General features: G+C 47.8%; 1 protein-coding gene across 1 annotated transcript; it reads left to right on the top strand.

Moving 5' to 3' along the window:
- The first annotated feature begins 1,784 nt into the window (after positions 1-1,784).
- Positions 1,785-25,971, top strand: C8G (complement C8 gamma chain). Its single transcript, XM_038767923.1, has 7 exons — positions 1,785-2,034; positions 9,055-9,191; positions 10,380-10,450; positions 13,870-13,977; positions 15,643-15,744; positions 20,346-20,384; positions 25,772-25,971. Exons 1-7 carry the CDS (start codon positions 1,897-1,899, stop codon positions 25,783-25,785), a joined length of 609 nt encoding a protein of 202 aa, XP_038623851.1. The 5' UTR covers positions 1,785-1,896; the 3' UTR covers positions 25,786-25,971.
- The last annotated feature ends 202 nt before the right edge of the window (positions 25,972-26,173 follow it).

The raw sequence follows: 26,173 nt of genomic DNA, 5'->3' as shown, positions 1-26,173 counted from the left end.
ATTATTATTATTAGAGCGGGGACAACCTGATCACCTTGTAACCTCCCCAGCACTTAGAACAGTGCTTTGCACATAGTAAGCGCTTAATAAATGCCATTATTATTATTATTATTATTATTAGAGGGGGGACAACCTGATCACCTTGTAACCTCCCCAGCACTTAGAACCGTGCTTTGCACATAGTAAGCGCTTAATAAATGCCATCATTATTATTATTATTATTATTAGAGGGGGGACAACCTGATCACCTTGTAACCTCCCCAGCACTTAGAACAGTGCTTTGCACCTAGTAAGTGCTTAATAAATGCCATCACTATTATTATTATTATTATTAGAGGGGGGACAACCTGATCACCTTGTAACCTACCCAGCACTTAGAACAGTGCTTTGCACATAGTAAGCGCTTAATAAAGGCCATCATTATTATTATCATTAGAGGGGGACAACCTGATCACCTTGTAACCTCCCCAGCACTTAGAACAGTGCTTTGCACATAGTAAGCGCTTAATAAATGCCATCATTATTATTATTAGAGGGGGGACAACCTGATCACCTTGTAACCTCCCCAGCACTTAGAACAGTGCTTTGCACATAGTAAGCGCTTAATAAATGCCATCATTATTATTATTATTAGAGGGGGGACAACCTGATCACCTTGTAACCTGCCCAGCACTTAGACAGTGCTTTGCACATAGTAAGGGCTTAATAAATGCCATCATTATTATTATTATTAGAGGGGGGACAACCTGATCACCTTGTAACCTCCCCAGCACTTAGAACAGTGCTTTGCACATAGTAAGCGCTTAATAAATGCCATCATTATTATTATTAGAGGGGGGACAACCTGATCACCTTGTAACCTCCCCAGCACTTAGAACAGTGCTTTGCACATAGTAAGCGCTTAATAAATGCCATCATTATTATTATTATTAGAGGGGGGACAACCTGATCACCTTGTAACCTGCCCAGCACTTAGACAGTGCTTTGCACATAGTAAGGGCTTAATAAATGCCATCATTATTATTATTATTAGAGGGGGGACAACCTGATCACCTTGTCACCTCCCCAGCACTTAGACAGTGCTTTGCACATAGTAAGTGCTTAATAAATGCCATCATTATTATTATTATTAGAGGGGGGACAACCTGATCACCTTGTAACCTGCCCAGCACTTAGACAGTGCTTTGCACATAGTAAGGGCTTAATAAATGCCATCATTATTATTATTATTAGAGGGGGGACAACCTGATCACCTTGTAACCTCCCCAGCACTTAGACGGTGCTTTGCACATAGTAAGCGCTTAATAAATGCCATCATTATTATTATTATTAGAGGGGGGGACAACCTGATCACCTTGTAACCTCCCCAGCACTTAGACAGTGCTTTGCACATAGTAAGCGCTTAGTAAATGCCATCATTATTATTATTATTAGAGGGGGGACAACCTGATCACCTTGTAACCTCCCCAGCACTTAGACAGTGCTTTGCACATAGTAAGCACTTAATAAATGCCATCATTATTATTATTATTAGAGGGGGGACAACCTGATCACCTTGTAACCTGCCCAGCACTTAGACAGTGCTTTGCACATAGTAAGCGCTTAATAAATGCCATTATTATTATTATTATTATTATTAGAGGGGGGAGAGGGGATGCTCGGTGATAATTGGGTCAGGGGCTCAGACAGCTGACCCCTCCCCGGATCCGGCTCAGTCACAAGGTGGACCTTGGGTCTTCATGGGCGGGCGGAAGCGGCCTCCGTGATTCGGGTTGTTCTGGGGGACGGCCAGCCCGTGGGCCTTGAATCTTATCTGTTGGTTGGCGTGAGTCCGCGACTCAGTGACCCTCCAGTCCTCCCGACCTCCTGGACGCTCAGGCCCAGGGACTCGGAGCCATGCGGCAGGCCGGAGCCGCCGTGATCCTCGCCCTCCTCCTCGCGCCCGGATCTCCAGGCCAGAGGCAGAGGAAGCGTCCCCAGCCCAAGGCTCCCCTGGACGACGTCCGAGGGCAGGACCCCTTCGACCTTCAACAGGTCTGTGGGGCCGAAGCCCGGAGTGGGGGGCTATTTTAGGGGCTCCCGGGGGCGAGCGGGGAAGGAAGCCGGCAGAGATCGGTCCTCGGGCCGGCCAAGGCCGTCGGGCGACAGGGAGTGGCGACTCCAAACGGAGCTCCGAGAGGGCAGGGGGGCCCAGCTGTCAGCCCACTGTTGAGTAGGGACTGTCTCTATATGTTGCCAATTTGTACTTCCCAAGCGCTTAGTCCGGTGCTCTGCACATAGTAAGCGCTCAATAAATACGATTGATGATGATGATGATGAGGATGATGGAGACTTCGGCTTAAATCTCCGTGAACGAGCTACGGTAACACCCAGAAGGTTTAGCTTTCTGATCCCCCCCATCTTACCTCCTTCCCTTCCCCACAGCACCTGTATATCTGTTTGTACATATTTATTACTCTATTTATTTATTTATTTTACTTGTACATATCTATTCTATTTATTTTATTTGGTTAGTATGTTTGGTTTTGTTCTCTGTCTCCCCCTTCTAGACTGTGAGCCCACTGTTGGGTAGGGACTGTCTCTATGTGTTGCCAATTTGTACTTCCCAAGCGCTTAGTACAGTGCTCTGCACATAGTAAGCGCTCAATAAATACGATTGATGATGACGATGATGTCAGGGATTGGGGATTCCAGCTCCACCTTGGCCCAGTTAGCAGATCTGAGGATTGAGGGGGGGACTGGGTGGGGAGACTGAGGCAGAAGCGCACGCGCTGCGAGGGGATGGAAATGATCTGATTTTGGTCCGGCCTTCTCCGCTCCCTTTCTGGAAAGTCCAAGGGAGCCCCAAGCCCAGTGGAAAGAGCCCGGGCTTTGGAGTCAGAGGTCACTGGTTCGAATCCCGGCTCCGCCAGTCGTCAGCTGTGTGACTTCGCTTCTCCAGGCCTCCGTTCCCTCTTCTGTGAAATGGGGATGAAGACTGTGAGCCCCCCGTGGGACAAACTGATCACCTTGCATTCAATCAATCAATCGTATTTATTGAGTGCTTACTGTGTGCAGAGCACTGTACTAAGCGCTTGGGAAGTACAAGGTGGCAACGTCTAGAGACGGTCCCTACCCAACAGTGGGCTCACAGTCTAGAAGGGGGAGACAGAGAACAAAACAAAACACATTAACAAAATAAAAGCAATAGAATAGATATGTATTCATTCATTCGTTCATTCATTCAATCGTATTTATTGAGCGCTTACGGTGTGCAGAGCACTGGACTAAGCGCTTGGGAAGTACAAGGTGGCAACATATAGAGACGGTCCCTACCCAACAGTGGGCTCGCAGTCTAGAAGGGGGAGACAGAGAACAAAACAAAACACATTAACAAAATAAAATCAATAGAATAGATATGTATTCATTCATTCATTAATTCATTCAATCGCATTTATTGAGCGCTTACTGCGTGCAGAGCACTGTACTAAGCGCTTGGGAAGTACAAGGTGGCAACATATAGAGACGGTCCCTACCCAACAGTGGGCTCACAGTCTAGAAGGGGGAGACAGAGAACAAAACAAAACGCATTAACAAAATAAAATCAATAGAATAGATATCTATTCATTCATTCATTCAATCGTATTTATTGAGCGCTTACTGTGTGCAGAGCACTGTACTAAGCGCTTGGGAAGTACAAGGTGGCAACATATAGAGACGGTCCCTACCCAACAGCGGGCTCACAGTCTAGAAGGGGGAGACAGAGAACAAAACAAAGCACATTAACAAAATAAAATCAGTAGAATAGATATGTATTCATTCATTCATTCAATCGTATTTATTGAGTGCTTACTGTGTGCAGAGCACTGTACTAAGCGCTTGGGAAGTACAAGTTGGAAACGTATAGAGACGGTCCCTACCTAACCTCCCCAGCGCTTAGAACAGTGCTTTGCACATAGTAAGCGCTTAATAAATGCCATCATCCTCATCAATAAGAACAACGACGACTGTGGAATTGGTTAAATTGCACAAGCACTGTGCTAAGCGCTGGGATAGAATGACGTGGTGGTTAGAGAAAGGATCTGGGAGACAGAATAATAATATAATAATAATTATAGCATTTATTAAGCGCTTACTATGTGCAAAGCACTGTTCTAAGCGCTGGGGAGGTTACAAGGTGATCGGGTTGTCCCCTGGGGGGCTCACAGTCTTCATCCCCATTTGACAGATGAGGGAACCGAGGCCCAGAGAAGTGAAGTGACTTGCCCAAAGTCACCCAGCTGACAACTGGCGGAGCCGGAATTGGAACCCGTGACCTCAGACTCCAAAGCCCGGGCTCTTTCCACTGAGCCACACTGCTTCTCTAGGCAATAGGTTCCAATCCCAGCTCCGCCATTGTCTGCTGTGTGACCGTGGGCAAGTCACTTCACTTCTCTGGGCCTCAGTGAGCTCATCTATAAAATGGGGATTGAGACTGTGAGCTCCTCGGGGAACGGGGACTGTATCCAACCTGATTTGCTTGTATCCACCCCAGCGCTTAGAACAGTGGCCGGCACATGATAGGCGCTCAGCAAGTACCATAATCATTATCACTATTATTATTAATCGGTCACAGTTCCTGTCTCATCTGGCGGAGCTGGCAGGGAGGACGGGCATTGGATTCCCGTTTGTTATCATCATCATCAATCATCGATCGTATCTATTGAGCGCTTACTATGTGCAGAGCACTGTACTAAGCGCTTGGGAAGTCCAAATTGGCAACGTATAGAGACAGTCCCTACCCAACAGTGGGCTCACAGTCTAAAAGGGGGAGACAGAGAACAAAACCAAACATACTAACAAAATAAAATAAATAGAATAGATATGTACAAATAAAATAAATAAATAGAGTAATAAATATGTACAAACATATATACATATATACAGGTGCTGTGGGGAACAGAACATTTGTTCTGTTGTCCGTCTCCCCCTTCTAGACCGTGAGCCCGTTGTTGGGTAGGGACCGTCTCTCTATGTTACCCACTTGTACCTCCCAAGCGCTTAGTACAGTGCTCTGCACTCATTAAGCGCTCAATAAATACGATTGAATGAATGATTGAATTCCCATTTCGCGGACGAGGAAACTGCAGCCCAGGAAAGCCAAGTGACTCGCCCGAGGTCACAAGTCAGGCAAGCGATGGAGCTGGATTTGAACCCAGACCTCCTGACTCCCGGCTCTGGGCTCTTTTTTCCCAAGGTAGGGTCTGCGGCTCCAACCTGTACTTCCCAGGAAGTTTTCCCAGCTCCTCACCTTCCCAAGTTGGGGGCTGGAGATCGTAAACCTCTGTTTTCCTCCCAAATCTGGGAATCTGTGGCATGCCGTGGGGTGGGACGCATAGCAATTTATTTCTTTCTATCGATGTCGGTCTTCCTTTCTAGACTGTAAGATCGCTGTGGGTAGGGAATGTGTCTGTTTATTGTCATGTTGTACTCTCCCAGGCGCTTAGTACTTACTGTGTGCGGAACACTGTACTAAGCGCTTGGGAGAGGACACTACAACAAGAAGCAGACACATTCTCTGCCCGCAGTGAGCTACAGTTTAGAGGTGGGGAGACGGACATTAATATAAATAAATAGAGAAACAGCGTGGCTCGGTGGAAAGAGCCCGGGCTTTGGAGTCAGAGGTCGTGGGTTCAAATCCCGGCGCCACCACTTGTCAGCTGGGTGGCTTTGGGCAAGTCACTTAACTTCTCTGGCCTCAGCGACCTCATCTGGAAAATGGGGATGAAGACTGTGAGCCGCCCCCGTGGGACAACCTGATCACCTTGTAACCTCCCCAGCGCTTAGAACAGTGCTTTGCACATAGTAAGCGCTTAACAAATGCCATCATTATTATTATTATTATGTTGTACTCTCTCAGGCGCTTAGTACAGTGCTCTGCACACAGTAAGCACTCAATAAATATAATTGAATATCGAATGAACGGGGAGGCAACATGGCGTGATGGAAGTCGGACGTCCTGGGTTCTAGTCCCGGCACTGACACCCGTTCCCTCTGTGGCCTTGGCAAGCCACTTAACCGCCCCATGCCTCAGTTTCCCCAGCTGTAAATTGGGGATGATCATATTTGAATCCTACCTCGAGGGATGTTGTGGGAAGTAATGATATAGTGGATGGAGTCTTGGGCCCAGGAATCGGGAGGTCATGGGTTCTAACCCCGTCTCTGCCACTTGTCCGCGGTGTGACCTTGGGCGAGTCACTTCACTTCTCCGGGCCTCAGTGACCTCATCTGGAAAATGGGGATTGAGACTGTGAGCCCCCACCCCCCCCCACCCCCGTGGGACAACCTGAATATTGAATGAACGGGGAGGCAACATGGCGTGATGGAAGTCGAACGTCCTGGGTTCTAGTCCTGGCACTGCCACCCGTTCCCTCTGTGGCCTTGGCAAGCCACTTAACCGCCCCATGCCTCAGTTTCCCCAGCTGCAAATTGGGGATGATAATATTTGAATCCTACCTCGAGGGATGTTGTAGGACGTAATGATATAGTGGATGGCATCTTGGGCCCAGGAATCAGGAGGTCATGGGTTCTAATCCCGTCTCTGCCACTTGTCCGCGGTGTGACCTTGGGCGAGTCACTTCACTTCTCCGGGCCTCAGTGACCTCATCTGGAAAATGGGGATTGAGACTGTGAGCCCCACGGGGGACAGGCACTGCGTCCAAACCGATTTGCTTGCATCCACCCCAGCACTTAGTACAGTGCCTGGCACATAGTGAGTGCTTTACGAATACCATAATGATTATAATTATGATCATTATTGTATTATGTATTATTATGTATTATTGTATAATTATAATGATTATAATTATAATCATTATTATTAATAATGTAAGCTGCTTTGGTAATAAAAGCACCAAACAGAAACACAGGTATTATAATTTCCCTAGACTGTGAACTCGGGTAGGGAATGCGTCTGTTTATTGTCAAATTGTACTCATTCATTTATTCAATCGGATTTATTGAGCACTTACTGTGTGCAAGGCACTGTGCTAAGCACTTTGGAGAGGGCAATACAACAACCAACAGACCCAGGTAGACATGTACGTTTACTTGTACTCTCCCAAGAGCTTAGTACAGTGCTGTGCACACCGTGAGCGCAGATTGAATCCATTCAATCGGATTTATCGAGCGCTTACCGGGTGCAGAGCACTGTATTAAGCGCTTGGGAGAAGCAGCGTGGCTCGGTGGAAAGAGCCCGGGCTTGGGAGTCAGAGGTCGTGGGTTCTAATCCCGACTCCGCCGCTTGTCGGCTGTGTGACTTTGGGCCAGTCACGTGGCTTCTCTGGGCCTCAGTTCCCCCATCTGGAAAATGGGGATTAAGACCGTGAGCCCCACGTGGGACCACCTGATCACCTTCTATCCCCCCCCTCCAGCGCTTAGAACGGTGCTTCGCACCTAGTAAGCGCTTAAGCAGAGAAGCAGCGTGGCTCAGTGGAAAGAGCACGGGCTTTGGAGTCAGAGGTCATGGGTTCGAATCCCAACTCCACAACACGTCTGCTGTGTGATCTTGGGCAAGTCACTTAACTTCTCTGGGCCTCAGTTACCTCATCTGTAAAATGGGGATTAAGACTGTGAGCCCCACGTGGGACAACCTGATCACCCTGTGCACATAGTAAGTGCTTAATAAATGTCATCATTATCCAGCACTTAGAACAGTGCTTTGCACATAGTAAGCGCTTAACAAATGCCAATTATTATTATTAACAAATCATCATCATCATCATCAATCGTGTTTGTTGAGCGCTTACTGTGTGCAGAGCACTGTACTGAGCGCTTGGGAAGTACAAGTTGGCAACATATAGAGACAGTCCCTACCCAGCAGTGGGCTCACAGTCTAATTGTTATTATTATTGCAATATAACAATAAACAGACACATTCCCACCACGATCAGCGCAGGTATGTTGCCACCTTGTACTTCCCGAGCGCTCAGTACAGTGCTCTGCACACAGTAAGCGCGCAATAAATACGATCGAATGAGAGGTAGGGAGGCGGGCCTCATTATCATCATCATCAATCGTATTTATTGAGCGCTTACTGTGTGCAGAGCACTGTACTAAGCGCTTGGGAAGTACAAATCGGCAACATACAGAGACCCAACAGTGGGCTCACAGTCTAAAAGGGGGCGGGGGGGGGGGGAGTTAGCTTCAAAATCCCTCTTAGCTACAAAATCATTAGCTTCAAAATCCCTCCTGCGGCATCCATGCTCTCGGGGGAGAATCAATCAATCAATCAATCGTATTTATTGAGCGCTTACTATGTGCAGAGCACTGTACTGAGCGCTTGGGAAGTCCAAATTGGCAACACATAGAGACAGTCCCTACCCAACAGTGGGCTCACAGTCTAAAAGGGGGAGACAGAGAACAGAACCAAACATACCAACAAAATAAAATAAGTAGGATAGAAATGTACAAGTAAAATAAATAAATAATAAATAGAGTAATAAATATGTACAACCATATATACATATATACAGGTGCTGTGGGGAAGGGAAGGAGGTAAGACGGGGGGGATGGAGAGGGGGACGAGGGGGAGAGGAAAGAAGGGGCTCAGTCTGGGAAGGCCTCCTGGAGGAGGTGAGCTCTCAGCAGGGCCTTGAAGGGAGGAAGAGAGCGAGCTTGGCGGATGGGCAGGGAGAAGGAAGGGAAAGGACTTTCCCTCCTGGAGCGCTCAGCTTGGACGGAATAATTAATATTTATATAATTAACATAGAGAAGCAGCGTGGCTCAGTGGAAAGAGCACAGGCTATGGAGTCAGAGGTCATGGGTTCGAGTCCCGGCTCCGCCACACGTCTGCTGTGTGACCTTGGGCAAATCACTTAACTTCTCCTAGCCTCAGTTACCTCATCTGTAAAATGGGGATGATGACTGTGAGCCCCACGTGGGACAACCTGATCACCTTGTATCCCCCCCCCCAGCGCTTAGAACAGTGCTTGGCACATAGTAAGCGCTTAACAAATGCCATCCTTATTATTTACGGCGGATGGTTGGGCGACTGGCCCGAAAGCGCCCCGGAGGAGCCCACGGCTTCCGCTTCAGTTCACAGGGACTTGGTTCCTGGTCGGCATGGCCTCCGAATGCGGCTACCTGAGGGACCACAGCCATCAGCTGGAGGCCACAGCCCTGCACGCGGAGGCCGTGGACCGGTCTTTGGCCTTCGGCACCTTCCGTAAACTGTGAGTGGCCCTTCCCCGGCCCCTCCGGGGTCGGCGGGAAGACCCCCAAGCATCCCCCATTGACCGCGCCGGGCCGGTCCCACTCGTACCTCAGACCTGGGCTAAAGCGGCGGGGGGGGGGGGGTCTTCCCGCCCCCAGGACGGTGTGTATATATGTATATATATTTGTACATATTTATTACTCTATTTATTTGTACATCTCTATTCTATTTTATTTTGCAGTACGTTTGGTTTTGTCTCCCCCTTTTCGACCGTGAGCCCACTGTTGGGTAGGGACCGTCTCTATCGGTTGCCAGTTTGTACTTCCCAAGCGCTTAGTACGGTGCTCTGCACACAGTAAGCGCTCAATAAATACGATTGATGATGGTGATAATGAGGCCTGCCTCCCTACCTCTCATTCGATCGTATTTATTGAGCGCTGACTGTGTGCAGATCACTGTACTGAGCGCTCCGGAAGTACGAGCTGACAACATACCTGCGTTGATCTTGGTGAGAATGTGTCTGTTTATTGTTAATAAACAGCAATAATGATAACAATTAGACTGTGAGCCCACTGCTGGGTAGGGACTGTCTCTATCAGTTGCCAATTTGTACTTCCCAAGCGCTTAGTACAGTGCTCTGCACACAGTAAGCGCTCAATAAATACGATTGATGATGGTGATAATGAGGCCTGCCTCCCTACCTCTCATTCGATCGTATTTATTGAGCGCTGACTGTGTGCAGATCACCGTACTGAGCGCTCGGGAAGTACGAGTTGGCAACGTACCCGCGTTGATCTTGGTGGGAATGTGTCTGTTTATTGTTATATTGCAATAATGATAACAATTAGACTGTGAGCCCACTGCTGGGTAGGGACTGTCTCTATAGGTTGCCAACTTGTACTTTCCAAGCGCTTAGTACGGTGTTCTGCACACAGCAAGCGCTCAATAAATACGATTGATGATGATGGTGATGATGATGATGATGATGAAAAGGCCCGCCCCGAGAGTCCTTCAGCTGGCCACGGGATCCAACCCCCTGCCTCCCTTCCCCTAACCACCTTCCCCGCGCCCCGTGAGGAAGTTTTGGGTGCCCTTGGGTCAGCCTGGCGCCCGGGGGCTTTTGTCGGGGGGCCGTCCCCTCCCAAAGCCCCCGGCCGGGAAGCCACGACGCAGGAAACTGAGGCACGTCTCCCCCGTCTCCGCCCAGCGACGGGATCTGCTGGAACGTTAAACAGTGGTACGGCCCGACGAAGACCAACGCGAGGTTCCTCCTGAGAGGTGAGGGAGCTGACAGGAAGTTTCTTTTTATTTTTCGCAGCACGGCCTCGTGGATAGGGCCTTGGGAGTCGGAAGTTCTGATCCCGGCCCCGCCACCTGTCCGCTCTGTGACCTTGGGAAAGTCACTTCACATCCCCGGGCCTCGGTGACCTCATCTAGAGAAGCAGCGTGGCTCAATGGAAAGAGGCTTTGGGGTCAGAGGTCATGGGTTCAAAGCCCGGCCCTGCCAGCTGTCAGCTGTGTGACTTGGGGCAAATCACTTAACTTCTCTGGGCCTCAGTTCCCTCATCGGTGAAATGGGGATTAAAACTGTGAGCCCTCCATGGGACAACCTGATCACCTTGTAACCTCCCCAGTGCTTAGAACAGTGCTTTGCACATAGTAAGCGCTTAATAAATACCATCATTACTATTATCTGGATAATGGGGATTAAGATCGTGAGCCCCAGACTGAGCCCCCTTTTCCCTCTCCTCCTCCCCATCCCCCCCGCCCTACCTCCTTCCCCTCCCTACAGCACTTTTATATATATTTGTACAGATTTATTACTCTATTTATTTTACTTGTACGTATTTACTATTCTCTTTATTTTGTTAATGATGTGCATCTAGCTTTAATTCTACCTGTCCTGACGATTTTGACACCTGTCTCCATGTTTTCTTTTGTTCATTCAATCGTATTTATTGTCTGTCTCCCCCTTCTAGACTGGGAGCCCACTGTTGGGTAGGGACCGTCTCTATATGCTGCCGACTTGTACGTCCCAAGCGCTTAGTACAGTGCTCTGCACACAGTAAGCGCTCAATAAATACAACTGAATGAATGAACAGGGACTGTGTCCAACCTGATTAGGTTGTATCTACCCCAAAGCTTAGAACAGTGCTTAACACAGAGAAAGAACTCAGCGCTTAGTACAGTGTTCTGCACACAGTAAGCGCTCAGTAAATACGATTGAATGAATGAATGAACAAGTAACCATCATTATTTTTATCAACTCTGTCGTCGTGGACTTTCCCAAGTGTTTAGTACAGTGATCTGCACCCCGTAAGAGCTTAATAAAGACCATTGATTGAGAGAGAGAATGAGAGTTGGCAGTTAATTTCCCCTGACATGAAACTTCTTTTTTAAAATTTATTTATATGGCAGTTGTTAATTGTTTATGATGTGCCAGGCACTGTAATAATCATAATAAAAAAATTTGGTATTCGTTAAGCGCTTACTGCGTGCCAAGCACTGTTCTAAGCGCTGGGGGAGATACCAGGTCATCAGGTTGTCCCACAGGGGACTCACGGTCTTCATCCCCCTTTTCCAGATGAGGGAACTGAGGCCCAGAGAAGGGAAGTGACTTGTCCAAAGTCACACAGCTGACAAGCGGCGGAGCTGGGATTTGAACCCATGACCTCTGACTCCCAAGCCCGGGCTCTTTCCGCTGAGCCGCGACTGTACTAAGCGCTAGGGCAGATACAAGATACAAGGGTCACAGTCTATATTGGAGGGAGGAGGATTTAACCTCCATTTTACAGATGAGGTAACTGAGGCACAGAGAATTGAAGTCAATTGTGTCCTATTTTTTATGGTATTTTTGAAGCGCTTACTCTGTTCCAGGCACCGTATCAAGCGCTGTGGTAGAAAGAGAAGCAGCGTGGCTTAGCGGAAAGAGCCCGGGCTTGGGAGTCAGAGGTCGTGGGTTCGAATCCCGGCTCCGCCGCTGGTCAGCTGTGTGACTCTGGGCAAGTCACTTCTCTGTGCCTCAGTTACCTCATCTGTAAAATGGGGATCAAGGCTGTGGGACAACCTGATTACCTTGTGTAATAATGATGGCATTTATTAAGCACTTACTATGTGCCAAGCACTGTTCTAAGGGCTGGGGAGGTTACGAGGTGATCAGGTTGTTCCCTGGGGGGCTCACAGTCTTCATCCCCATTTTCCAGATGAGGGAACTGAGGCCCAGAGAAGTGAAGTGACTTGCCCAAAGTCACACAGCTGACAAGCGGCGGAGCTGGGATAGCACAGTGCTCTGCACGAAGTCTGTACCCAATAAATACGTTTGAATGAGTGAGTCAAAGATATTACTTTAAAAAGAACCTGGAAAACTTTTGTTTTGAAAAATAGAGAAATGCTTCTGAATCTACACAGAGAGAACAGTATCTGTCTCCCCCAGAATTCATTCATTCAATCATATTTATTGAGTGCTTACTGTGTGCAGAGCACTGTACTAAGCGCTTGGGAAGTACAAGTTGGCAACATACAGAGATGGTCCCTACTCAACAGCGGGCTTACAGTCTAGAAGCACTTGGAACAGTGCTTGGCACATAGTAAGTGCTTAACAGATACCATGATTATTATTATTATTTTTATTATTATTATTACAAGCTAATTGGGTTGTTTGCAGTCCCTGTCCCACACGAGGCTCACAGTTTTAATCCCCAATTTCCAGTTGAGGTAACTGAGGCCCAGAGAAGTGAAGGGGGTAACGGACGACAAAACAAAACACGTGAACGGGTGTCAAGTCGTCAGAACAAATAGAATTAATGCTAGATGCACATCATTAACAAAATAGAATAGGAAATATGTACAAGTAAAATAAATAGAGTGATAAATCTGTACAAACATATATACAGGTGCTGTGGGGAGGGGAAGGAGGGAGGGAGGAGGAGAAGAAAAAGGGGGCTCAGTCTGGGAAGGCCTCTTGGAGGAGGTGAGCTCTCAGTAGGGCTCTGAAGGGAGGAAGAGAGCTAGTTTGGCGGATGGGCAGAGGGATTGAATGAAATTCTGGGCCAGAGGTAAGATGTGGGCCGGGGGTTGATGGCGGGACGGGTGAGAATGAGGCCCAGTGAGGAGGTTAGCGGCGGAGGAGAAGCGGAGGGTGCGGGCTGGGATGGAGAAGGAGAGAAGGGAGGGGAGGTAGGAGGGGGCGAGGGAATGGAGAGTCTTGAAGCCGAGGGTGAGGAGTTTTTGCTCGAGGCGTAGGTTGACTGGAAGCCACTGGAGATTTTTGAGGAGGGGAGTAACCTGCCCAGAGCGTTTCTGCACAAAGATGATCCGGGCAGCAGTATGAAGTATAGACGGAAGTGAAGAGAGACAGGAAACAATACGTCCAGTCAGCCGCTACTGCTGGATGGAGAGGGCTCCATAATAATAATAATGATGGTATTTGTTAAGCGCTTACTATGTGCAAAGCACTGTTCTAAGCGCCGGGGAGGTTACAAGGTGATCCCCACGGGGGACTCCCGGCTCCCACGACCCGGCGTGCGGTGTGGCCTAACCTCCGAGCCCACGGCTCTGCCCCGCTTCCTGGTCGGGGGGCTCGGGGGGAGGCACTGGTGGGATCCTGAGCTCTCTCCGCGTGCCCGCCGTCTCCGCTCGCTCCAAGGTGGGCGAGGGGCCGCACGCCTTTTGAGCTGACGGTGGGCTCGTCTCCGCAGGCCGCGGCTCCGGTGGCTCCGTGGACCTCGTGGTGGGAGAGACGGATTACTCCCAGTACGCCATCCTGTACTTCCAGAAGCAGAGGAGACTCTCCATCAAGCTGTATGGTGAGCCCCCGGGAAGAGGGCCAGGCTGGGGAACGGAATCAATCAATCAATCAATCAATCAATCAATCAATCGTATTTATTGAGCGCTTACTATGTGCAGAGCACTGTACTAAGCGCTTGGGAAGTACAAATTGGCATCACATAGAGACAGTCCCTACCCAACAGTGGGCTCACAGTCTACAAGGGGGAGACAGAGAACAGAACCAAACATACCAACAAAATAAAATAAGTAGGATAGAAATGTACAAGTAAAATAAATCAGTTCACGCCTTTCTTGCCTAATAGATTTATTTCTCTTATAGTCTGTCTTCCCCTCTATTCAATCGTATTTATTGAGCGCGTACTGTGTGCTAAGCGCTTGGAAAGTACAATTCGGCGAGAGAGAGGGACAATCCCTACCCAACAACGGGCTCGCGGTCTAGAAGGGGGAGACAGGCAACGAAACGAAACAAGTAGACAGGCGTCAATGGCATCAGAATAAATAGACTTGTAGCCATGTGCAAATCATTAATAAAATAAATAGAGGGATAAATATGTACAAATGTACAAGAGGGAGTCGGGACGATGGGAAGGGGAAGAGGAGCAGAGGAAAAGTGTGGGAAGGCCTCCTGGAGGAGGTGAGCTCTCAGCAGGGCTTTGAAAAGGGGAAGGGAGCTAGTTTGGCGTAAGGGAAGCAGCGTGGCTCGGTGGAAAGAGCCCGGGCTTTGGAGTCAGAGGTCATGGGTTCAAATCCCGGCTCCTCCACTCGTCAGCTGGGTGACTTTGGGCAAGTCACTTCACTCCTCCGGGCCTCAGTTCCCTCATCTGTAAAATGGGGGCGAAGGCTGTGAGCCCCACGTGGGGCAACCTGATCACTTTGTAAACTGAACAGTGTTCTGCACGTAGTAAGCGCTTAACAAATCAATCAATCAATCAATCGTATTTATTGAGCGCTTACTATGTGCAGAGCACTGTACTAAGCGCTTGGGAAGTACAAATTGGCATCACATAGAGACAGTCCCTACCCAACAGTGGGCTCACAGTCTAAAAGGGGGAGACAGAGAACAGAACCAAACATACCAACAAAATAAAATAAGTAGGATAGAAATGTACAAGTAAAATAAATAAATAAATAAATAAATAGGGTAATAAATATGTACGACCATATGTACATATATACAGGTGCTGTGGGGAAGGGAAGGAGGTAAGACGGGGGGATAGAGAGGGGGACGAGGGGAAGAGGAAAGAAGGGGCTCAGTCTGGGAAGGCCTCCTGGAGGAGGTGAGCTCTCAGCAGGGCCTTGAAGGGAGGAAGAGAGCTAGCTTGGCGGATGGGCAGAGGGAGGGCATTATTATTATTATTATGTGAGGAGGGAGGGCATTCCAGGCCAGAGGCAGGAGGGCGGCAGGATGGGAGAGATGGAGGCCCAGCGGGAAGGTTAGCACTAGAGGAGCCACGTGTGTGGCCTGGGTTGTAGAAGGAGAGGAGCGAAGTGAAGTTGGAGGGGGCGAGGTGATTGAAAACCAACGCTGAGGAGTTTTTGTCCGTCGTTGCGGAGGCGGATGGACAACCACCGGCGTCTCTTGAGGCACGGGCCGTGTTATTTCCTCAAGCCTGATCCCGTTGCCCTCCGCCGTGCCCCATCCCGGTTCTCCCGGTCATCCCCCCTGTCCTGTCCTTCCGCAGTCCGGGCAGTCCCCGCCAGTGACCAAGTCCTCAGCAGGTTCGAGCAGCGGGTTCTGGATGCCAAACTGAGTGAAGACGTCACTTACTACTTCCCCACTTACGGTGAGGCTCCCCGGATGATGATGATGATGATGATCATCATCATCAATCGTATTTATTGAGCGCTTACTGTGTGCAGAGCACTGTACTAAGCGCTTGGGAAGTACAAGTTTGCAACGTATAGAGACAGTCCCTACCCAACAGTGGGCTCACAGTCTAAAAGGGGGGTCTAAAAGGGGGGGGATGATGATGTATATATCCTGTATATACACCTGTATATATGTTTGTACATATTTATTACTCTATTTATTTTACTTGTACATATCTATTCTATTTATTTTATTTTGTTCGTATGTTTGGTTTTGTTCTCTGTCTTCCCCTTTTAGACTGTGAGCCCACTGTTGGGTAGGGACTGTCTCTAGATGTTGCCAATTTGTACTTCCCAAGTGCTTAGTACAGTGCTCTGCACATAGTAAGCGCTCAATAAATACGATTGATGATGATGATGATGATGATGATGGTATTTGTTAAGCGCTTACTATGTGCAAAGCACTGTTCTAAGCGCTGGGGAGGTTGCAAGGTGATCCCACTGTTGGGTAGGGGCCGTTTCTATATGTTGCCAACTTGTACATCCCAAGCGCTTAGTCCAGTGCTCTGCACACAGTAAGCGCTCAATAAATACAATTGAATGAATGAATGAATCAGGTTGTCCCATGGGGGGCTCACAGTTTAAATCCCCATTTTACAGATGAGGGAACTGAGGCCCAGAGAAGTGAAGTGACTTGCCCAAAGTCACACAGCTGACAGTTGGCAGAGCTGAGATTTGAACCCATGACCTCTGACTCCAAAGCCCGGGCTCTTTCCACTGAGCCACGCTGCTTCTCCCAAATCACTCATTCCCTACCCAAACCGTCCTCCCGGCCCCCAACTCCATTCCCCGCCCTCCAAAACCTCAATCAATCATATTTATTGAGTCCTTACTGTGTGCACAACACTGTACCAAGCGCTTAGGAGAGTTTTGTTTTCATTCATTCGTTCAATCGTATTTATTGAGCGCTTACTGTGTGCAGAGCACTGGACTAAGCGCTTGGGAAGTACAAGTTGGCAACATATAGAGACGGTCCCTATCCAACAGGGGGTTTTGATGTCCGTCTCCCCCACTTCCGGACTGTGAGCCTGTTGTGGGCAGGGATTGTCTCTCTTTATAATAATAATAATAATAATAGTATTTATTATTATTATTATTATTGTTATTATTAATAATAATAATGGCATTTATTACGTGCTTACTATGTGCAAAGCACTGTTCTAAGCGCTAGGGAGGTTATAAGGTGATCAAGTTGTCCCACAGGGGACTCACAGTCTTAATCCCCATTTCACAGATGAAGTAACTGAGGCCCAGAGAAGTGAAGTGACTTGATTTGCACTTACTATGTGCAAAGCACTGTTCTAAGCGCTGTGGGGGATACAAGGTGATCAGGTTGTCCCACTGTCTTCATCCCCATTTTACAGATTTGTACAGATTTATTACTCTATTTGTTTTACTTGTACATATTTACTATTCTATTTATTTTGTTAATGATGTGCATCTTGCTTTATTTTTATTTATTCTGTTGACTTGACACCCGTCCACATGTTTTGTTTTGTCGTCTGTCTTCCCCCTCTAGACTGTGAGCCCATTGTTGGGTAGGGACCGTCTCTATATGTTGCCAACTTGGACTTCCCAAGCGCTTAGTCCAGTGCTCTTCACACAGTAAACGCTCAATAAATACTATTGAATGAATGAATGAATGAGGGAACTGAGGCCCAGAGAAGTGAAGTGACTTGCCCAAAGTCACACGGCTGACAATTGGAGGAGCCGGGGTTTGAACCCATGACCTCTGACTCCAATGCCCGGGCTCTTTCCACTGAGTCATGGTGCCTCTCTTTATTGCTGAATTGTAATTTCCAAGCACTTTGTACAGTGCTCTGCACACAGTGAGCGCTCAATAGATACGATTGAATGAATTTATTTTATTTTGTTAATACGCTTTGTTTTGTTGTCTGTCCCCCTCTTCTAGACTGTGAGCCCGCTGTTGGGTAGGGACCGTCTCTAGATGTTGCCAGTTTGGACTTCCCAAGCGCTTAGCACAGTGCTCTGCACACAGTGAGCGCTCAATAAATACGATTGAATGAATGAATGAAAGAATACAATATAATAGACACATTCCCTGCCCACCCATCCTCCCTCCCTTCCCCACCCCTCCTCTCCTAAGCAGTGTGGCCCAATGGATAGGGCCCAGGGCCTAGGAATCAGAAGGCCCTGGGTTCTAATCCCGGCTCAGCCACTTGTCCACTATGTGACCTTGGGCAAGTCACTTAAGTCACTTAGCTTAAATCAAGTCACTTCCCTTCTCCGTGCCTCAGTGACCTCATCTGTAAAATGGGGATTAAGACTGTGAGCCCCCCGTGGGGCAACCTGATCACCTTGTAACCTCCCCAGCGCTTAGAACAGTGCTTTGCACCTAGTAAGCGCTTAATAAATGCCACTATTATTATTATTATTATTATTACTATTATTATTATTATTATTATTATTATTATCTGTAAAATGGGGATTAAGACTGTGAGCCCTATAAGGGACAGGAATTGCGTCCAACCTGATGATCTTTTATCTCCCCAGAGCGATGACTGACACATTCATTCATTCAATCGTATTTATTGAGCGCTTACTGTGTGCAGAGCACTGTACTAAGTGCTTGGGAAGTACGGATCGGCAACATATAGAGACGGTCCCTACATAGTAAGTGGTTTAACAAATATCACAGAGCAGCAGCGTGGCTCAGTTGAAAGAGCCCGGGCTTTGGAGTCAGAGGTCATGGGTTCAAATCCCGGCTCCGCCAACTGTCAGCTGTGTGACTTTGGGCAAGTCACTTCACTTCTCTGGGCCTCAGTTACCTCATCTGGAAAATGGGGATTAAAATTGTGTGAGCCCCCCGTGGGACAACCTGATCACCTTGTAACCTCCCCAGCGCTTAGAACAGTGCTTGGCACATAGTAAGCGCATAAGAAATGCCATCATTATTATTATTATGTCACTTCACTTCTCTGGGCCTCAGTTATCTCATCTGTTAAATGGGGATTAAAATTGTGTGAGCCCCCCCGTGGGACAACCCGATCACCTTGTAACCTCCCCAGCGCTTAGAACAGTGCTTGGCACATAGTAAGCGCATAAGAAATGCCATCATTATTATTATTTTAAGTCACTTCACATCTCTGGGCCTCAGTTCCCTCACCTGTTAAATGGGGATTAAAATTGTGTGAGCCCCCCGTGGGACAACCTGATCACCTTGTAACCTCCCCAGCGCTTAGAACAGTGCTTGGCACATAGTAAGCGCATAAGAAATGCCATCATCATTATTATTATTATGTCACTTCACTTCTCTGGGCCTCAGTTCCCTCATCTGTTAAATGGGGATTAAAATTGTGTGAGCCCCCCCGTGGGACAACCCGATCACCTTGTAACCTCCCCAGCGCTTAGAACAGTGCTTGGCACATAGTAAGCGCATAAGAAATGCCATCATTATTATTATTATGTCACTTCACTTCTCTGGGCCTCAGTTCCCTCATCTGTTAAATGGGGATTAAAATTGTGTGAGCCCCCCGTGGGACAACCTGATCACCTTGTAACCTCCCCAGCGCTTAGAACAGTGCTTGGCACATAGTAAGCGCATAAGAAATGCCATCATCATTATTATTATTATGTCACTTCACTTCTCTGGGCCTCAGTTCCCTCATCTGTTAAATGGGGATTAAAATTGTGTGAGCCCCCCCGTGAGACAACCCGATTACCTTGTAACCTCCCCAGCGCTTAGAACAGTGCTTGGCACATAGTAAGCGCATAAGAAATGCCATCATTATTATTATTATGTCACTTCACTTCTCTGGGCCTCAGTTCCCTCATCTGTTAAATGGGGATTAAAATTGTGTGAGCCCCCCGTGGGGCAACCTGATCACCTTGTAACCTCCCCAGCGCTTAGAACAGTGCTTGGCACATAGTAAGCGCATAAGAAATGCCATCATCATTATTATTATTATGTCACTTCACTTCTCTGGGCCTCAGTTCCCTCATCTGTTAAATGGGGATTAAAATTGTGTGAGCCCCCCGTGGGGCAACCCAATCACCTTGTAACCTCCCCAGCGCTTAGAACGGTGCTTGGCACATAGGAAGCACTTAACAAATGCCAACATTATTATTATTACCATGGTTATTATTAGTATTCTCCCCTCCCCACCCCTCCTCCCTCATAGTAAGCACTTAACAGCTACCATCATTATTATTATTCATTCATTCAGTCGTATTTATTGAGCGCTTACTGTGTGCAGGGCACTGTAACTAAGCGCTTGGGAAGTATTATTGTTATTATTATTGTTACCAGGGCTATTATTAGTATTATTCTCCCCTCCCCAACCCTCCTCCCCTTCTCTCCTCCACACCCCTTCTCCTGATTCCTTCTTCCCACCTTTCCGCCCTGCCCTTCCTCCCTGCCTCTTATTCCCATCTCTTCCCTCCACCCATCCTCCCTATCCCTCTTCCCCGTTCCCCGACTTCTCCCCACCACCCCTTCCCATCCCTCTCCCAGCCTATCTGACAGTTTTCCTAACTCCTTCTCTCCCACGCGCAGGCTTCTGCGATTCCGCGGACGAATTCCACGTTCTTGATGGTGAGTGGCGATAGTAGGGGTGGGAAGGGGGTTTGGACTCAAAGGCCGCTCAATTATCCGCAGAGAAAGTTCCCTCAACTGTCCCAATCTCCCAAATCCGAATAAATAAATGAGGGAAGCATTGGGATCAGAGTTGGCTCCCGTGGCCGACGGTCCACGTTAGGATCTGGATTGGGATCAGGGCTTATAGCTGAGACCGGAGACCGGCAATCCGTCAGTCGATCTCATCTATTGAGCGCTTTCTCAGTGGAAAGAGCCCGGGCTTGGGAGTCAGAGGTCGTGGGTTCAAATCCCGGCTCCGCCACTTGTCAGCTGGGTGACTTTGGGCAAGTCGCTTCACTTCTCTGGGCCTCGGGTCCCTCATCTGGAAAATGGGGATGATCACAGGTGGGACAACCTGATCACCTTGTAACCTCCCCTGTGCTTAGAAAGGTGCTTTGCACATAGGAAGCGCTTAAGAAATGCCATCATTATTATTATTCATTCCTTCATTCAATCGTATTTATTGAGCGCTTACTGTGTGAAGGGCACTGTACTAAGTGCTTGGGAAGTACAAGTTGGCAGTGCTTTGCACATAGTAAGCATTTAATAAATGCCATTATTATATAAGTATAATAATTATTAATATTATATTAAGCGATTAACGAATACCAACATTATTAGGATTGTTAATATTCATTCATTCATTCAATCATATTTATTGAGCGCTTACTGTGTGCAGAGCACTGTACTAAGGGCTTGGGAAGTACAAGCTGGCAGTGCTTTGCACATAGTAAGTGCTTAATAAATGCCATTATTATTATTATTATTACATAATATAATTATAATAATTATCAATATTATATTAAGCACTTAACGAATACCACCATTATTAGGATTGTTATTACTATTAATAGTTGTCGTAATGGTTTTTATTAAGGGCTTACTGTGTACAGGGGACTACCTTTCATACTAGAAGCTGGGGAAAATGCACGTGTGAAAATCGGACAGGATCCCTAGGCCCCAAAGGAGCAACAGAGCAATGCGGCCTAGTGGTTAGAGCACAGATCCGAGAGTCAGAGAACCTGGGTTCTAATCCTGGTTCCACCACATGTCTGCTGTGGAACCTTGGGCAGGTCACTTCCCTTCTCTGTACCTGTTACCTCGTCTGTAAAATGGGGACTAAGACTAGACGCCCCACGTGGGACGGGGAAGGCGTCCACCCTGATTATGTCGTAGAATAATAATAATTATTATTATGACATTTATTAAGTGCTTACTATGTGCCAAGCACTGTTCTAAGCGCTGGGGTAGATACAAGGTGATCAGGTTGTCCCACATGGGGCTCACAGTCTTCATTTCCATTTTACAGATGAGGTAACTGAAGCACAGAGAGGTGAAGTGACTTGCCCAAAGTCACACAGCTGACAAGTGGCAGTGCCGGGATTTGAACCCATGACCTCTGACTCCAAAGTGCGGGCTCTTTCCACTGAGCCACGGGGTGCCTAGCACATAGTACTTAATAAATACCATGAAAAGCACTTAGTATGGTGCTCTTCACACAGTGAGTGCTCAATAAATACGATTGAATGGTCATGGGTCATGGGTTCAAATCCCGGCTCCACCAATTGTCAGCTGTGTGACTTGGGCAAGTCACTTAACTTCTCGGTGCCTCAGTTACCCCATCTGTAAAATGGGGATTGAGACTGTGAGCCCCATGTGGGAGAACCTGATCGCCTTGTAACCTCCCCAGCGCTTAGAACAGTGCTTTGCACATAGTAAGCACTTAATGAATGCTATTATTATTATTATTATTATTGAATGAACGGATGAATGAAAACTAAACAAAAGGCTCACAATCTAACAAGGGGGCGGGGAGAGGGGATGAGCGATGGACACATAAGGAAGGATGAAATGATCAACACATGAAAACAATATAAGAGACAAGGACTAGACACTGTGTCTGGAGGAGCAAAGTTTTGGACAAAAAGTGTCCATCACTCGCGGCGGTGGCATAGCCCTCCCTCACCACGTTCTCAGAGTTGAGAAGGCCTCACTCTGCTCCTGCTTCTCGCCCTTCCGGCTGGAGGAGCGGGGAATACCAGGAGTCCCGGTGGGGTGGGGAAAATGGTTGACCTCACTCTCTATGGATATTGTCATTCTCCCATCTGGAGAAGCAGGGGATGCTGGGAATCCCGGTGGAGCAGTGGGAAGGGGCTGGCCTCTCTCCGCTATGGATGGTGTCACTCTCCCAGCTGGAGAAGCAGGGGATGGTGGGAGTTTTGGTGGGATGGGAGGGAGAGGCTGGATTCTCTCCCTATTCCGTGGATGTTGTCATTCTCCCATCTGGAGAAGCAGGAGATGCTGGGAGTCCCGGTGGAGCAGTGGGAAGGGGTCGGCCTCCCTCGGCTATGGATGGTGTCACTCTCCCAGCTGGAGAAGCGGGGGATGGTGGGAGTTTTGGTGGGGTGGGAGGGAGAGGCTGGATTCTCTCCCTATTCCATGGATCTTGTCATTCTCCCGTCTGGAGAAGCAGGGGATGCTGGGAGTCCCCGTGGAGAAGTGGGAAGGGGTCGGCCTCCCTCAGCTATGGATGGTGTCACTCTCCCAGCTGGAGAAGCTGGGGATGGTGGGAGTTTTGGTGGGGTGGGAGGGTGAGGCCGGATTCTCTCCCTATTCCGTGGATCTTGTCATTCTCCCTTCTGGAGAAGCAGGGGATGCCGGGAGTCCCGGTGGAGCAGTGGGAAGGGGTCGGCCTCCCTCGGCTACGGATGGTGTCACTCTCCCAGCTGGAGAAGCGGGGGATGGTGGGAGTTTTGGTAGGGTGGGAGGGAGAGGCCGGATTCTCTCCCTATTCCGTGGATCTTGTCATTCTCCCATCTGGAGAAGCAGGGGATGCCGGGAATCCCGGTGGAGCAGTGGGAAGGGTCCGGCCTCTCTCGGCTATGGATGGTGTCACTCTCCCAGCTGGAGAAGCGGGGGATGGTGGGAGTTTTGGTGGGGTGGGAGGGAGAGGCTGGATTCTCTCCCTATTCCGTGGATCTTGTCATTCTCCCATCTGGAGAAGCAGGGGATGCTGGGAATCCCGGTGGAGCAGCGGGAAGGGGCCGGCCTCTCTCGGCTAAGGATGGTGTCACTGTCCCAGCTGGAGAAGCGGGGGATGGTGGGAGTTTCGGTGGGGTTGGAGGGAGAGGCTGGATTCTCTCCCTATTCCATGGATCTTGTCATTCTCCCATCAGGAGAAGCAGGGGATGCTGGGAGTCCTGGTGGAGCAGTGGGAAGGGACCGGCCTCTCTCAGCTACGGATGGTGTCACTCTCCCAGCTGGAGAAGCGGGGGATGGTGGGAGTTTTGGTGGGGTGGGAGGGAGAGACCGGATTATCTCCCTATTCCGTGGATCTTGTCATTCTCCCGTCTGGAGAAGCAGGGGATGCTGGGAGTCCCCGTGGAGAAGTGGGAAGGGACCGACCTCTCTCGCCCTATGGACGGTGTCACTCTCCCAGCTGGAGAAGCGGGGGATGGTGGGAGTTTTGGTGGGATGGGAGGGAGAGGCCGGATTCTCTCCCTATTCCGTGGATCTTGTCATTCTCCCGTCTGGAGAAGCAGGGGATGCTGGGAGTCCCGGTGGAGCAGTGGGAAGGGGCCACTGGGAAAGGGATCTGCTGGGAAAAGGATCCAATAGAGGCCTAGCCTGATTTCCGAGACTTCCAGAGGAGAGGAATTTGCTTCTCTTGAGGACAGTCACCTGCTGAGAACCGGGCTCTGCTGCGGCTGTTCTGCTGGAGGGCCAGGTGGCAAGATTCGTCTAACTCACCACTGACCTCGAACTCCCTCCCGCTTCACGGTGTTCTGATTTTCTCTCTCCCCACATTCAAACCTGTGGAAAGAGCCCGGGCTTTGGAGTCAGAGGTCACGGGTTCAAATCCCGGCTCCTCCACCTGTCAGCTGGGTGACTTTGGGCAAGTCACTTCGCTTCTCTGGGCCTCAGTTGCCTCATCGGTAAAAAGGGGATTAAGACTGCGAGTCCCCCGTGGGACAACCTGATTGCCTTGTAACCTCCCCGGCACTTAGAACAGCGCTTTGCACATAGTAAGCGCTTAATAAATGCCATTATTATTATTATTATTATTATTATTATTACTAAAGACCTTTCCCAAGTAAGCCCTCATTTGTCCTACTCCCTTTCCCTTCCATGTCACCCTTGCACTTGAATTTGCACACTTCATTCAACCCACCTTCATCCCCGCAGCATTTCCGTCTGTATCCGTAAACGATTTTAGTGTCTGTCTCCCCGTCTGGCCTCTAAATTCCTTGTGTGTGGGAAAATTATCCAACTCTGATATATTGTCCTCTCCTGAGCCTTTAGAACAGTGCTCTACTCTCCCCAGCTCTTAGTAGGGTGAGCGGTAGTAATGAAGCAGCGTGGCTCAGTGGAAAGAGCCCAGGCTTTGGCGTCAAAGGTCACGGGTTCAAATCCCGGCTCCGCCAATTGTCAGCTGGGTGACTTCGGGCAAGTCACTTCGCTTCTCCGGGCCTCAGTTCCCTCATCTGTCAAACGGGGGTTAAGACTGGGAGCCCACCGTGGGACAACCTGATCGCCTGATCTCCCCGGCGCTTAGAACAGTGCTTGGCACATAGTAAGCACTTAATAAATGCCTTTATTATTATCATTATTATTATTACAGTGCTTTGCACACAGTAAGCACTCAATAAATACGAGAGAATGAATGAATAAATATGATCGGTATGATAGACCGTTGAATGAATGAATAAATATGACTATAATATAATATAATATAATATAACATAATATAATATAATATATATGATATATATATAATATATACAGTAATATATATTATAATACATATTATGTATAATATATATCATTATACATTATTATATATTATATTACAATATAATACAATATAATATAATACAATAAAATACAATACAATATAACATAATATATAATATAACATAATATAACCTAAAATATAATATAATATAATATAATATAATATAATATAATATATAATATAATAATAAAATATAACGCATAATAAAATATACAATATAATACATAATCTGATATGATGCAATATAATACAATATAATATAATATAATATAATATAACATATTATATCACATATTATTTTATAATATATCATAGCATGATATAATATAACATAATATAATATAATACAATACAATACAATATAATATAATATAATATAATATAATATAATATAATATAATATAATATATAAGATATTTTTATAAATATAAATATATTATAATATAATATAAATATGAATAAATATGAAAAAATGAATAAATATGAATACATATGATCGATATGATAGATCGTTGATCGATTGGGGCCAACCGGGGGTTTCTGTTTCCAGAACGGAGAGGCTGACCGGGAGAGAGAAGGTTGGGAGTTCTGGCCACGACGGACAACGAAGGCTCCAAGAAGCAAGGTGTCAGCATCCGCCTAATTCTTCATCCCCGACTCCGTCCCCGCTACCCACCCTGTTGTATCGTCCTCTCCCAATCGCCCAGTTCAGTGCTCTGCACACGGGTAGTGCTCAATAAATAATTATAATAATAATGATGGTATTTGTTAAGCGCTTACTACGTGCCAAGCACCGTTCTAAGAGCTGGGGGGGGATACAAGTTGATCAGGTTGTCCCACGGGGGGCTCGTAGTCTTCATCCCCATTTTCCAGATGAGGTCACCGAGGCCCAGAGAAGTGAAGTGACTCGCCCAAAGTCACCCAGCGGACAAGCGGCGGAGCAGGATTAGAA

The sequence above is a fragment of the Tachyglossus aculeatus genome, chromosome 27 (genome assembly GCF_015852505.1).
Source record: "Tachyglossus aculeatus isolate mTacAcu1 chromosome 27, mTacAcu1.pri, whole genome shotgun sequence".
Classification (NCBI taxonomy): Eukaryota; Metazoa; Chordata; class Mammalia; order Monotremata; family Tachyglossidae; genus Tachyglossus; species Tachyglossus aculeatus.
Note: the sequence above shows the minus strand (reverse complement) of the source record. Positions and strands in the feature narration are given on the sequence as shown.